Here is a 19,210-nt window from a genome sequence, read left to right as displayed (position 1 = left end):
CAATTTTTTATCTCATGCCTCTCAATCGAGGGTTCTTAACATGCAGTACTTAGACAGAATTCTGGCAGTCTGTGAAAGTGAGTGAAATGAAAACACATCTTTTTAACCACTAACTGAAATGCATTACATTTCCTTAGGTCATGCATGTATGTAACTAACTGCAATAGACTAAACAGGATGTGTACCTTCATCACTTAAAGAAATCACAGATTCTTCCTATCATATTATTACCATGGATCTGTTGCTATCTTATTTTGTATGCATTAATAAACATATTTATAAATCACATTGAAGTTTTCTAGTATTTTGATAACTATATTTTATATAATCGGTTTCCTTTGTAATCCCATGTATTTTACCTTATACATTTAGAATACATTAAATGTTTTTAAATATATATATGAAGCATCTAAGATAGTATTCATAGGCTTCCCTAAACCATCAAAAGGATTTATGGCAAATAAAACATTAAAAATCCCTGCTCTAGAGGGGAACATCACACACCAGGGCCTGTCAGGGTTGTGGGGTAGGGAAGGGATAGCATTAGGAGAAATACCTAATGTAGATGATGGGCTGATGCGTGCAGAAAACCACCATGGCAGATGTATACCTACATAACAAACCTGCACGTTCTGCACATGTACCCCAGAACTTAAAGTATAATTTAAAAAAAAAAAGGAAAAAAATCCAAATTATTTTGCCCCCATCTTACAAAGCACCTCTTTCTCCAGGGCCTGTAATATCCTTCACACACGCATGAAGTGTCACTCTTACCATGGTTATATAACAGTTTACACCCAAGACACAGATATGTATGCCTTTTTTAAAAAGCAAGTCATGTTTGTTTATGCTCCCTGGATAGTAGTCCGTATAAAATTAAATGTATCAAATAAATATTCCATCTAGTCATATAAAATACAAAGAGAGACCTTAGACTGAACACTACAATGCTAAATGAAATGTACTTTCAGAAACTACAGATGAAATTAGCTTAAAAAAGTCAATCTTACATCTCACATAAGGAATTTAATGAAGGCATTTCAAAAAGGATCTCAAGTTGATAAGAATGCAAAGTTTAACTCATTTACCTTTATTTTCTAAATACACTGTACAAACACTGCAGTATCTTATGCTACTCATTTAAAGGTTTAAAAAAAGGGTATCAAAACAAAACCAAGCACAAACAAAAAAGTCAGATCTCAAAGGTATCTACAGTATTAAAACTCTTACGATTTTTTGGGTTACCTGATAGCAATTACCAATCAAGTGAGACATAGCAGGCACTGAAACAATGGAAATGCCCACATAGCAGAAGGGAGTGAGGGGATCCAAACTACAAGAGCAACAAAATCAACTGTGGATCCAGAGACGAAAAAATGTTCTGTGGTGTAAAGGTAATCTGGTGAGAACGATGGAAAAAAATAACCATTTTTAGAAAAAAGGAATATTAGAAATATTGAAGTAAATATCACAAAAGTCATTCTATTACAAAGGCATTAACTCCTTCCTATCAATAGAATGTACCAATTTAAAAACTTTTAGTAGGAATATATCTTCTATTTTGTAACAGAAATCAAGGGACAAAGAGAATTAGCTTATCCATACTTCCTACTCTTACTGGTTATCAAAACGTAGCCACAAAAAAAAAGTTCATTCATTTTCATCTTAACAAAATAACATTTTTGGCTGGGTGCAGTGGCTCACGCCTATAATTCCAGCACTTAAGAGACGCCAAGGAGGGCAGACTGCTCGAGCCCAGAAGTTCGAGACCAGCCTGGGCAACATAGTGAAACCCTGTCTCTATTTTTTTTAAATACATGTTTTTTAAAAAATAAAAAAATATCATTTTTATACATATAAATACCATTTTTAAAAAATTTAACAAAAATATAATGCATTCAATCTGTAATAATTTGTCATATCTCTACCAACATCTTAAAATTATATTTGTTTGTTTTTTGAGACAGAGTTTCACTATTGTTGCCCAGGCTGGAGTGCAACGGCGCGATCTCAGCTCACTGCAACCTCTGCCTCCCACGTTCAAGCGATTCTCCTGCCTCAGTCTCCTGACTAACTGGGATTACAGGCACCTGCCACCACACCTAATTTTTTGTACTTTTAGTAGAGACAGGGTTTTATCATGTTGGCCAGACTGGCCTTGAACTTCTGACCTCAAGCGATCCTCCTGCCTTGGCCTCTCAAAGTGTTGAAATTGCAGGCATGAGCCACTGTGCCTGGCCAGAATTTTTTATTATAAGTAGTCAAAATAATGAGTCTTTAAAATTATTATTTTTTTATTACAGAATCACTTTGTGCTCACTACAGAAAACTTGTAAAATATAAAAAGAAGAAAACAATGTCCCATAATCTTACCAACTAGAAACAACCATCATAACCATTTTATTTCTTGTAATGGTACTATCTTACTATTAGTAAGAATACTATTAATTAATACTTATTAACCACTTCCTTTGAGCTATTCAGCTAAGAGCTTTCCAAACATTTCCATTATACCTTTACAATAATCCTATTCAAGTAGTAGATGAACATGTGAATATTTTACAGTTTTGTCAAGTAGGGTTGAAAGAGGTTAGGAAATATGCCTAAGGTCATAGAGATAAATGGTAGAGCTGAAGCCAGCATCCTTGATCACTATACCACACCACCATCAATGTACAAATAGAGACAATGCTATACACTACTCTGCTCCTAAAATTACAAATATAATTTTTAGATGGCTATTTAATAACAGCACTTGGATATATAGTAACTTTACTGACTCACTCCTCTCCTGGATTCATGTTATATTCAGGATAGGTGATTCATTCAATATAAAAATAAAAACTAGATAAATGCAAGACTTGCTTGTCCACTTCTAAATTTAAATTATAATATATAATTCAACTTACCCTTTTACTGAGGCAAATAACTGGCCACATACTGCAACCTAACGTGCAGCAGCAACAAAGGCAGCCACAAAGTAGCCAACGTACATTAACGGGAAGGTTCTTCTTAAGACAACTGTTAACTCTGTTGATGCTGGCTTTAAATTCTTCAGGAGCTACCTAAAGAAAAATTTTAAGAAATAATAACAATGCAATATTAATGTCAAAAAACATGACTGATAAGCATACTTTTTTCTAATTTTCTCAGAAAACTGTCATTTTGAGGCATACAAATAGTACAAAAATGAGACACTCACTTTTCCAGTTAATGAAGAAGGGAATTCTGATTCAAATTTGTTGCTCAGTCCAAATCTATTTTTAAAAAATAAGAAGAATATGTTATTACATGTCACTGCTGCCAAAAATATAGACCATTTAATTTAAAGGTCAAGTCAATAGAAAGCATTTTCACATAAGGAGGAAGTTTGAGACATAAAATGGAAGTTTGAGATAAAATAACTGTAATAAGCAATTTATGAAATGTAACAAGCAATTATTTTAGCAGTTAAACGGAAACTTTTGCATAATGATAAGGGGCTGAATGTTAATTAACCAGCAGTATGTAAACAAAAATATAAATGGTTCATTTAATTTGAGCTACCACCTTTATATCTTAAAAAGTTAACTACAAAGCATATTATTTTAATGGGTGGGATAGCAATTTTTTCCAGCTTTTAATGTTATTGGTGGAAACAAACAATAGCTGTGAATTTTAGCAGGTGTCCTACACAAGCAATAAGATGAGAAGCAAAATGCAGGAAAAAGAGTGGGGAAGGGGAAGAATAAGGAAAAAGGGAGAGAAAAAATAAAAAAGTAGGAACGGACAAAGTGCTACCAAGAACTCTCTTAGGTTCCATTCAATACCTATTTGTCAGTGCATTAGATGGTATGAAAGAAAATGTAGACATGTACTATACCTATATCTATTCCTATTACCTAAAAGATCTTTTCTTGAATCATGGTTAAAATATTCCATGGCTTTAGAATTGATAAAAGATTTAAACTATTTTCAAAGAATGGTAAATATAACAAGAAGATAAAAGACAAAACAAAAACAACCTATTTTGCTTTTATCTATCAGAAGTCTACCAGTACTTGGAGAAAAGAGAATTCATTCAAATCACAACTATTGAGCACATTCCATGCAAAATTTCAATACAGGCTTTTATGGCTTTTACAGCTTCCTTTGTTTCCTTGAGAAATCACATATGAGACCAATTTTACTTTTATGTAATTTGAGATAATTTTGAAAGTTCATGTAATACACACTGTAAAGTTTCGAAGGGGGAACTCCAACTTTACACCTAAATCTAAACGGAATCTTGAAACAGGCTTGTTTTACTCATATCCTACATACACCCATTTCACTATTTCTACATTCCTCCAGTCTATAGTCATAACTCAGTGCAAACCACTCCAATCTGTTATCCAGCTTTCTCATCATCATCAAATTCAGGTTTATCTTTCCTGACGGACCTTTTCCATTCCAAACTCCTTTAACACTTTCCTCTGAAACCCTCAATCTGTTGATCTGCAGCTATCAGGATACCTCCTTACATCTTATCTTAAAAAACAAAACAAACCTTAAACCTAGTCATGTGCCATATAACAATGTTTCAGTCAGGACATACTTGAAGGTGGTCCCACAAGATTTTAATACTGTGTTTTTACTGTATCTTCTCTATGTTTAGATACACGAAACTTACCACTGTGTTATAACTGCCTACAATACACAGTACAGTAACACACTGTACAGGTTTGTAGCGTAAGGGCTATGGGCTATATATCATATAGCCTAGATGTGTAGTAGGCTACAACATTTAAGTTTGTATACACACCCTCTGTGATGTCTGCACAATGATGAAATTGCCTACCGACCCATTTATCAGAATAGTCCCCATAGTTAAGCACCACATACCTGTACGTATCTTCACTTTAACCACAAACCCTGTTGAAATGCCACTCTTTCCTTAGAAATCCTCAACTACAGTTCACTCCTGACCTTATCTATTCTAAATAACTTTACCTCCTGCACCTCCATCTAATTCAGCAACCTACTCACTGTGATATATTCTGCATATTGTCATCACTTGGGACTGTATCACCTCTGAAATTCTGAACTGTAAAATTCTCCTCTTACCACTGCCATCAATCATTTCATTTCTCCCATCCTTACTAAATTTGTTTTTTGGCCTCTGGTTGTAATTTACTACTTCCTACCCCTCCATAGCTCCCTATGACTCCATTTCCTTCCTTATTTGCCAGAACTACAGTCAATCATTTTGAACGTACTCCAACAAACACCCTTAATCATCTCTACAGTGTCCCTTGCCAACCCAGGTTCAATTAAATTATTTACTTTCTTCACACTGCCTGGAGCTACTGGAGAAAAATCACATTTATAAATGCATCACTATTAATAAATATATATATAAAATACATATCTTATTCCTAACCTCAGTGAGTATTATTTTAACAATATTTATTCATCCCCAATAAGTTCCCTTTTCCATACTCCGTAGTTGTGGCACCTGTCTTTAGGTACTCCACTTTATCCTCACAACATTTTTTTGCAAATAACCACAGTTGTCAACTCTGAGAGAAAAAAAAGTCATTGAATATAAACTGCTTTACCTTCCCTCCCTTTTATTTTTGGACTTACTTTTATATCTTCAGTAATTTTACCATCTCTCAATGGAGGAAAACTTCCAAAAACTAACCATTTACTTCTGGTTGCATCTCCTCTAGTCTTCACTGCATCCACTGTATTTCTACCTTGCTTCAGGCTACTTAAACACAGCCTACAAACCTGAATTAGTCTATCCACCTGAGACTGTGAATCCCTATTTCTTCTTCTCTCTCAATGTCTGATGGCATCTATTTCTTTCCCTCCTCAACTAATGTTTTGAAAGACTCCTTTACATTAACCATCTTTACGTTACCTCTCATTCATTATTCAAACTACCACAATCCAGGCTTTCCTACACACTTCTTTACTAATAAGACTGTTCTCATCAGAGTAGTAGAAAATCACTCTTTTCAGCAAGTCTTCTTTCATATAGCATGCTTTCTCCAGGCAAAGAGCTTGAACGTCAGAATTTCTTATTTGGCATAGGCCACAGCAAATATCTCCTTTGCTATGTTTTTCATCCCTGCCAAAACCTTCTCTCTTTTTTTTTCCAAATCTAGACCAACCAAAACAATAGTATCAGGTAGAATTTTAGCAAGACCATCCTATTTTATTAAATGGATAAGAAAAGTCACACTTCTTGTTTGATAATATAACTGTAAAATATCACCTCTAATGATTTATTTTTGACACAAACCACTTAATTTTGACAATACCTTAGTTCTGGTTTCTTAAGTTCAGCAGAAGGCAGAGACTGTTAGAATGAAAATGGCATATATGTTTTGCTTTCAATTGACAGCATTATAAATGTACCCACAAGTTTACATAAAAGTTTTTAAATATGGTAAAAATCATTTCCTTTATTCTAAGACAAAGTATAATTGGCTCAGCACAGTATCAGAAAGGCCAAGTTTCATCCAATAAAATAATAATTTGATGTACTTGAAAGAAGAGCAACGATTCCTGCACTGAGTAGGAAGCCAAACCCCCTTCAGACTCTAATAACCAAACACTCTACTAATCCAAAAAGCTAGAAGTAGCACTTGGATAATTTTTTAAAATATGATTTAAAGTAGGTGGCATCTTAATCCAGTTATCTACAAGACTAATAAAATTACATTTAAAAAATATTTTATGTTGGCAAGAAGGTCAAGATGGAAAAATATCACACACTATCAATGGAACTATAAATTGTTACAACCATTTCAGATTAATTTGGCACTGAAAATATTTATATCTTTGTCTCTTTAGAAATGTAATATTACCTAAAAAATAACTTGAAATGTGGATTAAATTTATGCATAAACAAGTTCATTGAATCTTTATTCACAAATATAAAAATGTATCTATAACATTTTAGGAATGGTTAATTATCTCAATATAACAGAATATTAAACAACCATTAAATATGAAATTTGTAAACCAAAAACATGGAAATATCATTGAACATAAACTTCTTCACCTTCCCTCCCTTTCATTTTAGATTTATTTATATATCTTCAGTATTTTTACCATCTTTCTCAATGGAGGAAAACGTTGAAGAAGAAAATTCAGTATATCATGATCTTAACTAAAAAGAACAAAAATCTCACAAGTTGATAGAATTTTCAGGAGTGCAATCTGGTAGTACGTAAAAGGGGTCTTAAAAAATATTCCTACCCTGGCTGGGTGTGGTGGCTCATGCCTGTAATCCCAGCACTTTGGGAGGCCGAGGCAGGTGGATCACCTGAGGTCAGGAATTCGAGACCAGCCTGGCCAACATGGTGAAACCCCGTCACTCTAAAAATGCAAAAATTAGCCGGATGTGGTAGTGGGCGCCTGTAATCTCCGCTATTCGGGAGGCTGAGGTAGGAGAATTGCTGGAACCCAGAGGCGGAGGTTGCAGTGAGCCGAGATTGCATCATTGCACTCCAGCCTGGGCCAACAACAGTAAGACTGAGTCTCAAAAAAAAAAAAAAAAAAAAAAAAAAAATCCTACCCTTTGATCCAGTAATTCTACTTCCAGAAATGTATCAAGAGAAAATAGCTGCAGTGGCACAGATATGTTAATGAATAATCAAGTATTCTGTAGTGTTATTTTACGGAGGGGGTATTAAAGACATTTTGTGTCATTTGTTGTTTTTTTAAATAACAGCTATTTTTCAGCAATGCATAGTTGCTGTTAACTAAATAATTGACGAGTATTTTATTTTATTTTATTTTTTTGAGACAGGCTCGTTTTGTTGCTCAGGCTGGAGTGCAGTGGCATGATCTCATCTCACTATAACCTCTGCCTCCCAGGTTCAAGCGATTCTCATGGCTCAGCTTCCCAAGTACCTAGGATTACAGGTGCTTGCCACCATGCCAGGCTAATTTTTGTATTTTTAGTAGAGACAGTGTTTCACCATGTTGGCCAGGCTGGTCGCGAACACCTGACCTCAAGTGATCCGCCCACCTTGGCCTCCCAAAGTATTGGGATTACAGGCGTAAGCCACCACACCCAGCAGACAAATATTTTATAACGTACAATACCATCCTAATTTTGTTTTCTTATTTGAATATTTTATTTGGCATTAACTAGGTATTTTAAGATAAGTAAACAGGGAAATTTGGGTTCACTAATCAACAGTTTTCTTGAATGCATTTCAATTTTTTCCATAGTTCAAGTCCATATAATCCTCTGTCCCTCTTACTTCAGTTTTTACGTCTTCTGTGTTCCTTATATCTTCTTATATTAACAATGTCTCCTGGCATTCACTACTGAACTATCATTTTAAATTAAGACATGTTTTGAACTCATAATGAATTTTGCCTTTTAAATGCAGAAATGCAAGAATCTGCTGCTTCAACTTGTTTTGCCCTTAATCAAAAATATATGTTCAATGTTTCTTTTCTTCTGAGTTACAGTGATATTTTTAACAGTGAAATATTTAAAACAGAAATATCTTATAATTAATTATAATACAACAATCTGAAAAGATGCTACACAGCTCAAAACCATGTATACTAGAGAGTGTAGTCTGTTACTCTGCATGCCTAACTAGGAACTCCCTATACTTTGGCTAACTAGATCACAAGTGGACATCTGCTTTAAGAACAGCTAATCCCTGGGCTGGCTAGCAGCACGTGGAATGGCAAGGCCAAACAGTCCTACCTAACTTAGATAACATTAACTAACTCAATTAGCTCTCTCTTGAGGTATCTGAACATAAGACAAATAGATGGTAACATGCAGAGCTGACAGAGAGAGGGCTTACAGAGAGGGCTTAAAATGAAGTCAAGATGTAGTAAAGCCATCGATAACTATAAGTCAAAATAAACTGAAGCCAATAGTAAGAAGAAACTGATATCAGCAGACAAGTAATGATGGGCCAGATGAGGGAGGGTCTTGCAGAACATTAAAAGGACTCTGAAGAAGATGGGGAACCTTTGAGGGGCCTGATACAGAGAAAAGACTTGAACTGACTTATGTTTTAAAGGATCACTATAGCAGATGTACCAAAATGACTGTATAAGAGGAGAGGCAAAAGTGGAAAGGTGGAGACAGGCGGAAGAAAATATATATATATATTTTTTTGTAATTTAGATGGATTCTTGCTATGTTGCCCAGGGTAGTTTCAAACTCATGGGCTCAAGTGATCTTTCTGTCTCAGCCTCCCATGTAGGTGGGATTACAGGTACATGCCAGCATGCCTGACTTAAGAAATATATTAAGTGTAAGGCAGAAGGGATACTGGCAACTCACTCCAGCCGTGTAGGTGGCAAAATAGGGCCAGATTTTGAAGACAGAGCCAAAATGTCAAGACAAAATGGATGCAGTGAAAGAGAAAGAGGAAAATCAAGAACATATCAAAAAGTTTTTGAGCTAAACAAATAGTGTCCTCAATCTGCCATCAACCGACAATGGAAGGCTGCCGTTGAAGTTGATTTGGGGTGTAGATCATGAATTCCATTTTGGATATTCTGGATTATGAGACATTCAACCTGTACAAATCCACAGATACAGAGAATTTTTATCTTCCTATAGATATGACAAGACCTATGAGCATATGAACTAGAAATTTCAAACTGAACACATGGGTTATACAGATGGCACATGCAGAGAGAGCTTATTTCCTAATGCTGAACTTTGAGTTCAATGAACTCAAATTTTTAGCTACTTTTGGAGATAAAGTCATAATTACGGAAAAAAACTAACAGGCTTTGATGTATATAAATCATGCTTTATGTTTATCTGGTTGATTCAACATATGTCTGAATATCAATGTAGCTCAAAGAGGATGGGATCTAATTGAAAGTATACTCCATTTATCCAAAAGATACAGAAACCCTGGAGTTAGAGACACATTTTTGGGTTTCAGAATAAATTCTAAAAATTTTAACTCTGTAACCACATTCTGAACAATATTTGAGTTCATCCGGTTTCATGAAAGTTTAATCTCATTCAGGAAACCAGTGAAATCAAAGACTTAATTCTCTAAAGCATGTGTTAAATTTACTCTATCATAAACCTCACCATTATACATAGTCTTATAATAATCTAGCATTAGCATTTTATTCATTTTTAATTATTAAGGTTATAATATCCATTATTAACAGATTACATATGTTGTTAAGCAGTGAAAGTTATACAAGTGTATACCCACGAAAATGCACAGTATAACTAACTTCTGATTATATAGGGATGCAGCTGATCTAAACAACTTTTAAATTTTCTGTACTGAAGAAAAAAATTTTTGTATATCTGATTTATACATATTTTAGAATATTCTTCATACTTCTATAACTCAAGAGCAAAAGAATGACGCTAAATTATGTTCACTTAAGCAAAATATATGGTTGAACTGATTTACAATACAGACTAACAAAAATATTCATTTCAAGTAACATTTATAATTGAGTAGTTTAGAAAAGACCAAGAAAGGAGACTGGGTACATAGGAACTCCACCACTGAACTAACCAAAGCCCACATTATGACTACAATGCAAGATCAAAGAGAATAAAACAAGAAGCTCTTGCAGGAAGCTCACTATATATAGTACATTCACTTTTTATCAATCAAAATAACAAAGTTAGGTAACCTTCAAATCCAACCAACTCTATCCAAGTAGATAGTGGGACAGAAAAAAAGCTTAAGGAGAAAAAAATTATTCTTCAGGGACATTGTGAGAACATTTCAGCTCCTGTGGATGCAACTGAGTTTTAAATGTAAGATATAAAAAACACAATTTTTTCCTCAAATCTAACGGATCATGTACTGAGGGCTGTCACATACCACACACCTTATAGCTAAAGGATATCACGTTTACGAGGGTTCCCACTTCAAAAATCTATGACCTTGTGGGACTCCCTCTAATTCCAGCACATGCTATTCTCTTGGCATACTAGCTGCCCCAGCAGCAGAACAAAAAGTGCAGGTATGCCATCAAAATAATTCCCAGTGAACAGTAAAAGTAGCCAGTTATTTAACGTCAGCCTACACAAAGCTAAAATTAAAAAATAAACAGACCAAAACACACACAACAACTGAGGAATCAGACAGCAAAAGTGGCCATTGCTATGTATTTCCATACATCATAGGAAAAGCTGTGAAATTTGATGGTTTATACCCAGAATTGTAATAACTCATTTAATCTAGAGATCAATACCCTAGCTAGGGCCACTATCACATCTTATGGAGGCTACTTCAATAACCTTCTAAATTTCATCTTAATCCCTTTGCAATCCTTTCTGGCCCCTACTGAACTCTCTAACCTCATTTCAAGACATTATCCCCTTTGTTCACTATATTCTAGCCATAATATAGAGGTATCCTTTCAGTTCCTCAGGCAAGTCAAGCTTGTTTTGGCTTGGAGTCTTGGTACCTGCTGTTCTCCAGATCCAGGGGCTCTTGACAGGACTCTCGTCCTTCCTAAATGTTAGCTTCCTCAGAGAGGTTCTCCCTAATCACATTATTTTCAATCACAGGATCTCATCCATTTCCTTCACTGCAATTTTATCAGACAAAATTTGTCTATTAGCTGTAAACTCCATGAAGGCAGAAACTATGTGTGTTTCATTTTGGGTTTCATTGTATACCTAGAGCCTTGTGCAATACCTGGCAGAAAAATGGTCATTTAACAAATACTCATTAAATTACTTATCAGGAAACCTCAATAAGACAGCTGATAATCAAAGATTAAGCAAAATATACTCTGATAAAACAAAATAAATATTGTAAAATCCAAGTACTAAAACCCAAGCATCGAAACCCAAGCATCTACATTCAACAATCAGAATGAACTTGTCTTACTTTATATGCATTTCTAATAAGGCTGGCTGTTTTACTTCCAAGTACAGCTGATCAATTACAAAGAGAGAGGAAAGTAAACCAAAAAGAACAGCCCACATATGAAATTTAAATGAAAGTCCCATTTAGAGAAGGTTCTCAAACTCCAACATACCTCAGGGCCACTAATGCATCACTGTGTACCAATCTCATAGCCATTTTTGATTAAATTATTCCTCTAGTCAATTAGATAATTCTGATCTATGCTCAGAATCTTGTTTTAAAGCAGAAAAGCATACATCACATTTTAGACTGACATCCCACAAAATGGTAAAGAGTAACCAAAAAATGTGCATGCAGGGTTAAACATCAAAGTATGTCATAAGTAATAATTTGTTGAATGCCTATTAATTAGATAAATTCTGACTCACACATAACCTCTAAGGTGGATATATTATCCTCTTTCCCAGAAGAAAAAACTGAAGTTGGGAAAGGTTAATTTGCTTATGGTTACTGTTAGGAAGTGACTGAGAATTGAAACCAATTTGCCTGATATCAAAGACCATACTTTTTCCACAGTACCATCTATTACTTCCCAAATATGTCTGACAGAATCACATAGCACTCTTACCAAAACTAAAAATCCCTAAACTCTTCCCTTCCAGACCCAAGATTCTGATTGGGTCAAAAGTCACACACACATACACAGCACACACACACACACAATCTTACATGGAAGACACTAAAAGGATACTTAAGAGCATCTGTTGCTACATGTTATATTTAAAGCTTAATTTTATTAAGAATAAAATCTAAATAGCTTTATAGCAGATTAGAAACCTAAGCCAGACATAGCTATCAGATATTTGAAAGATTTCTTTCTGAGTATACAGCTAGCCTAATATCCTGGGCCTTTAACCTGTTAACAGTATAAACTCCAGCTGGAAATCAAGAGTAGATCTCAACTTAATAGTATTATTCTTTAGAGTAATATTATTTATTTAAATTATTTAGAATAGTATTTGATTATTTACTATCATAATAATTACATATAATTTACTTTTCACCATTTAATCCCTCTTTTCTACTTAGCTAGTCATATAAAATTTTAAGTACTAATCAATTTCATATCCCTTGGTAGGTAAAAATCCAACACTGAACTCTTTGGACCAAAATGTCATATAAATTCTCAAATTTAGATACAGTAAAAACTTTGAAACCTCAGTTAATTATCATAGTTCTCATTTCTTCAAGAAAATCTATGTATTAAGAAGTTTTAGTAGTTGGTCCAAATAAAACGCACAGAATTTTTTCTTCATATTACCAAAGATATGTCCAAATTATAATCAAATTAATTTCCTCTCAAACTATATGGAATAAGAAAAATCTCTGGGAGGCCACACATGATGGCTTATACATACAATCCCAGCATTTGGTGGGGCTGAGACAGGAGGAACACTTGAAGCCAGGAGTTCAAAACCAGCCTGGGCAACACAGTGAAGCCCCATCTCTACAAAAACCAAAAAAATATTTTTTAAAAAAAATTAGCCAGGAATAGCAGCGTGTACCTGTAGTTCTAGCTACTTGGGAGACTGAGAAAGGAGGATCACTAGAGCCAGGAGGTCAAGGCTACAGTGGGCTGTGATCGGGCCACTGCCCACAAGCTTGGATGACAGGGCAAGACTCTGTCTCAAAAAAAAAAAAAAAACAACTCTTAAGAAAAAAAAACAAAAAGAGTTATCAAAAAAAACTACCTTAATTTGATAATTTCCTCACAATTACCAGATTCCATTTTTTAAAACAGAGGAGGCATTTATCTTTTCAATGTGATAAGTAGTTACAGAATATCGTTTGCCTTTGTTAGGAGATGCAGAAAGAGAAGAAAACAGTGATTCATTTGGCAATTCTGACAAAATCCAAAGATGTATACAATTACTTCGTTCATTTAGAAAATACTATAGGAACTATAGTATTCTAGACACTATATTAAAGAATAAAGAAAGATCAATAAACACAACCCCTGCCCGCAAGAACTTTATATCCTGTGGAGATACATTAATGAGGCCTTCAAAAATTTGAAAACAGAAAGCTTAAGCTTTAGAAATAAATAGAATATGTCTTAAATATTATGCTGGGTGGGAGAAAGAGGTAGGAATTATAAAGTTTAATGAAATTGTTTTATTGAAATGATTCTGTAATTTGGCAACTCACATTCAGGTCTCTTACTGCTAACCACAGCATCTAGTAGCAGTCCCGAAATACTGACACATTTCAAGACAATTTTTTACTAACTCTACCATTTGAAAAATCGATAAACACTAAGGTGTTCTTGTGATGTCTCTTATTCAAAAATCATCCCAATGTACTTTCCAAACATTTTCAAGTCACATTTCTAAATATTTAATCTTCCATAACATATCTGGAAGGAAAACAAGCAAAAAGTGGTTTCTGACAGCCATTGATAAAAACTGGTGTTGAAGGATAAGGAATTATTTGTGGAGATGGTAAGATTACACCTCAGAAGAGAGTACATGAAGACACAGTAAAATTACAAGGGAATAACATTAGAAACAAATCTCAGCAAAATAACTTGGCTCTATGACAGGGCTTGAGTTAGAAGTCAAAGAGTATACATACTCTAGGAAAGTCCCAAGTTTGATTCTGATATAACAAGGGTATAAAGTGGGGATGGGAGCAAATAATGTCTGTTATAATGATAGATTACCTAGGAAATATTGGCCTAAAACTACTTTTAAATTCTAACTTTTAGACTGACACATCTTTTAGAGTTATTACTGTGAAAAATGAAACTCTTCAATAAATGATCAACATATTTTGCAAATATATTTTGAAACATAAGGAACTCCGTAATTTTAAAATATTAACCAATCTGATCAAGACTACCTAATAGTCTTTTTACAGTATTACTGTTGCTTTTAGAAACTATTTTTCCTCATTGTCAGTTATATGAGAAGTCACCACGAAAGCAAAAAGAAAATCTACTTTTAATTGAATCGTAAGTGTAAGTATTTTAGGTTACATGTACCAAAATATTATGCAATAATAGGAATTTATCATTTATCTTCCTTCCTTCCAATACCACTTTCCTCAAAATATGCTTCTGCACAAGATTTCTCCATATTGCTACATAGAAATCTAACAATGAAGGGAAATATTATACTTAACAGAAGAATGTCAGAAAAGAATACTGATCATGAGAGAAGTATAAAAAATAAGTCTGATTTGGGGTCAGGATGAAAACATTTGTATTTTAAAAAAGGAAAATATTTGTATTAAAAGCCACTTTAAAGCAGACTTTAGGCAAATTAGACATGTTGCATCCTATGTCACAAAAATCTGATTATGCCTAGAGACCAACCTAGAGAATGGAAGGTAACTTTCTTTCTCACATCACCACAATGACATGCCAATCATGTCACGTGAGAATACAATAGTTTCTAAAAATAAACAGTAGTATTGTAATATATTAAAGTAGAAAAAAAGAGCAGAAATAGTCAACTGTAAAGGCCTACTCAAAGTTACATCTGTGAAAAACATATGGATTGATCTATATCCTTCCAGACTGATCTAGACTACAGATGATTCAGTTTACATGGTCAATTACTTTCAAATTGGTAAGGGAAGACTGCTCTGATCAGCACCTCAGTTAAAAAAAAAAAAGGTGGGGGAGGGGGTGTGAGGGGCAGTGACAAATTTAGCCAGTCTTACTACAACTGTTCTAATAGCTCCTCCCATTTATATTTAAAGCAAGAAAAACTGAATGTCCTCAACAGTCATAGTAACACATATGCACCAATTCTAAAAACCTTTATAGGTGCTAACTGGGCTATCTATTGGCATAGTGTGCTAGTGTGCCTGGGAATTATGCATGACAGAGCCATGTTAAAAAAAAAAAAAAAAAGTTTTGTATTATTACCTATGTGCCACAAAATAGGCTTAAGTTTTCAATGCAGAAAGATCCTTATTGTCATCAAAATACTTCAAACAGTAATTTAAGCACATACACATTGCTTAGAAATGGAAAAATAACACTAAAGTGAATCACTGTTATGTTTGACAACGGCAATTCTAATTTTTTAGTACTTTGTTTTACACCTGTTTCTCAAAGTGTAAAACTGTATCTGAGGAGAATAATAAAAACTAGTATCTACTGAACATAGTACCACACACGGCAATAAATTCTTTTCATGTACCATCTCATTTAATCCTTAATAATCTTAAAAGGTATCGACTGTAACTACCCCCATCTCAACTAAAGGTCATGAATAAACAATTTATCCAGGAAGTAGCTGAGATAGATTTTAACCCAGAGCCCAGAACCAAGATAAATGGGAGAAGAAGAAAGTTGCTGAGGAAGATCAGAGATTTAACTCCCAATGTAAAAAGGCATACTGTTTATTGAAGATAGATAGTCTCTCCCTATAACCTGGAATACTTTTCAATCTTGGCTACACATGAGAATCACCTGTGAGATTGTATTATTTATTTATTTATAATTTTAACTATCCATGCCTAGGACCCTCACTTAGTACCTGGCCTTCAACTGGCCTGGGGTAGAGCAAAGACAAGGGTCTTTTTTTAAAGTCACCCAGGATTCTAATGGACAGCTAAGTTTGAAAACCACTAATAATTCTTTGCTACCCTATTAATCTCTCCAGGTAGCCAACCACAATCAAGTTTACTGATTACTTAGGTTCTGAGCACTTTGTCCACTATTACATTTTCCACTTTCAACAAAGTGCTTAGTTTTTCTTCTCCTTAACAGAGGTAACATTACAACTACAGCGGCGTCTTTTTAAATGACAAGATTTAGCTTTTCTTTGATATGAGGAATGTAGAAGGAGGGATAGACGGCATGACAAAGTGTGGAAATCACTTCTTTAAGCATCCACATACTCCTGAGGCTTAAAACAATGCAAAAAGGTCATAAAAGTCAAAATAAAATCAAACGGCAGGTTATGAATTCTGTGATATATGTTAAAAGTTTAACATCCATGATATTTGGTTGTATTTCTTAAGCTGGTGACAACACTTAGAAAGTATTACTGTGGTGATAAATTCCACTGTCTTGTCATGGTGCTGTGATGGCAATTATGCAGTGTTTTTACCCTGTTAAGTCACCTGAATATAAACTAACAGGTGCTAAAGAAATCAAAGCATTACATAAGCATACTCAAACAACAATACGGCTGGTCATATGAGAAATGCAATTATTTTGCTGACAAACTTGTATGAGAAGTCTTACTGTTTCCCTAAGTTATTCACAGCACATCCCACTCACTCTTCACCAAAATATAATGAAGACTATTCCAGATATTTTCAGGCTTGCTGGCTCTTTTACTGAAAAAGTGAAGAAGTACAGAGATACCTGGCAAGTATGGAAGTTTGATCTATGATTTGAACAAGAGATCTAAAACGGGAGAGTATCAATACATCAAGTGGTACAAAACTGTGGACTTCATAGAGAAACATTACAAAACTTCCTGCTTCCGGACAGCTCATTATTTGGTTCAAGTCTTCACATTCCTTTATTTGTCATGGTCTTTCTGAAAGCTTTCATTCCTTATTGTTTAATACCAAACTTTTAATGTTACTAGTGGGACTTTCCAAATTAAGAAGCCCCAAGTTCGTGCCCCAAGGAGGAACTTCAGGACTACAGTTTTCCCTCAGCAACCTGAGCAGAGTGTATGTCCCTCACGTAGTTTTTTGTTGTTGTTGTAAACATATTTCTTTCTGCACATCTTAAATTTGTGTTCAACTATGTATTTTTATCACGTACAACTACAAGAACTTGCATCAGTTGTGCGGAAATGTGTGGAAGAACTGGGAGAACTGTGGGTATGTGTGAAACAGACACGACAGGGAGCTTCGCTGCCAATTGTCACTGGGGTCTCACACGACCCAGATCTGGCCTCTGAGCCATGTCACTGGGTGCAAAGGCACAGAGAACCACAGGATAACTGGGCGAGAAAACAAGGAGGCTCCCCGTCAATACACCCTGAAGGGGAAGGGTGGCCCGCAGGACAGACCCTAATGAAAACCCGTGCCTACTGGGATCGTCACATCGCCCGGGCCTGTAGGGCCTGCTAAAGGGGTGTGTGGAGGAGGAAGGACAGCGTCCGTCCCCACTTCGGAGACCCAAACAAATGAAAATAAGCCAAGTTCTCACTTCCTGGTCGCCGACTCTTTCCGAAGGCCACCGACATCCGACGGACACAGGGGAAACCGCGCTCCCGTGGAGTAACGGGGCCCACCCCAGCCCGCACCTCCCGCCCTCGCCCTTCTCCGGGCCTTACACGGTGACGTGACCGGAGCCGCGGACGACCACCGGGTCCGGCGAGTACTTGAGCAGCTGCTCCTCCAGGGCCCGCTCCTCGTCCTCCTCTTCCTCATAGATTTCGTCGAAATCCGCCATCCTGAGCCTCCGAGAGCCCCTGCCCAAAGGGGCCTGACTCCCGGGATTGGCGCCGGGGTACCCGCGGGCGAGGCGGCGGAGGCTGAGGGGGGGTCGCCGCTGCCGCCGGCTCCGAGGCCGCGGAGTTCGCTGTCGGCTCTCTCGGCTCCCGCTACAGAGGAGATGGGGTCGGGACCGTCGCCGCCACCGCCGCCGCCATTACCATCAGCAATAACAACAACACAATGTCAACATCCGCCCAGAGGCCAACACCTCCACAAGCACAGACGCCGCTGCCGCCGCCGCAGCAGCAACTCAGGCAACCACAGCAACAGCCTGAGCCACCCGCAGCGGGAGCAGCCGGCTACGGCATCGCGAGACTTCCCGGGCCTACGGGTGGGCGGGAGCGTGCGTGGGCGCGTGGGCGCGCGGACTGGCTGGCTGGCGGGCGGGCGGGCGCGCGCACGGGCGGCCTCGCGCGCTCCCAGGCCGCCGTCTTTCCTCTGCTTCCACCCGCGGACGGCGCCCGAGGCGCGCGCTCCCGCCGGCGCGGCCCCGCCCGCAGCTCCTGGGTCGCGGACCCGGGGGGCGGCGGCTCTGCTGACTGGAAGCGGTGACCTACGACTCCGACAACGCAGCTCGGAATGTCCAGTGGGACATTCAGTTCCCCAAAGTCATCTCTAACCAAAACAAACAACTGAAAAGAAAAAGCCCTGGCTGGAATAGACACATTTTTGTGCGTGCCATGCCGGTTTCTCTAATAATCGCATCTCGCTTTTTCTCAGGTTTTGAGTCTATGATGAGTACCAGAGTCTCTTTTTTCCCAATTTCAGGAGTCCAGCAGAGACATTGCAAACATGTGTGTCCACCACAGGATTTTCCAAGACATCTCCAAATTCAAACATCTTGTCCCTTGATCCCCTTAAATATAATCCAATATATGAGGCCAACGATGCTGGTATTTTTTTTTTTT

The 19,210-nt window shown here is 36.6% G+C and overlaps 1 protein-coding gene across 2 annotated transcripts in view; it reads right to left on the bottom strand.

Moving 5' to 3' along the window:
• Positions 1-18,589, bottom strand: part of CHIC2 (cysteine rich hydrophobic domain 2) — a 55,063-nt gene extending 36,474 nt beyond the window's left edge. Inside the window, exons 1-4 of one of the 2 annotated variants that reach the window (XR_012434919.1) lie at positions 18,140-18,589; positions 3,203-3,257; positions 2,910-3,065; positions 1,246-1,399 (exon numbers count right to left, since the gene is read on the bottom strand). Coding sequence is in view for 1 of the 2 variants with exons in the window: in XM_005555280.5 (XP_005555337.1) it covers positions 2,910-3,065; positions 3,203-3,257; positions 18,140-18,258 (330 nt within the window). In the remaining variant the exon portion in view is untranslated. The remainder of the gene's footprint in view (positions 1-1,245; positions 1,400-2,909; positions 3,066-3,202; positions 3,258-18,139) is intronic. The other variant, XM_005555280.5, reaches the window with a different exon arrangement.
• Between the last annotated feature and the right edge of the window lie 621 nt (positions 18,590-19,210).

This window comes from Macaca fascicularis, chromosome 5 (genome assembly GCF_037993035.2).
Source record: "Macaca fascicularis isolate 582-1 chromosome 5, T2T-MFA8v1.1".
Taxonomy (NCBI): domain Eukaryota; kingdom Metazoa; phylum Chordata; class Mammalia; order Primates; family Cercopithecidae; genus Macaca; species Macaca fascicularis.
The sequence above is the reverse complement of the archived record's forward strand: the minus strand, read 5'-3'. Positions and strand labels throughout refer to the sequence as shown.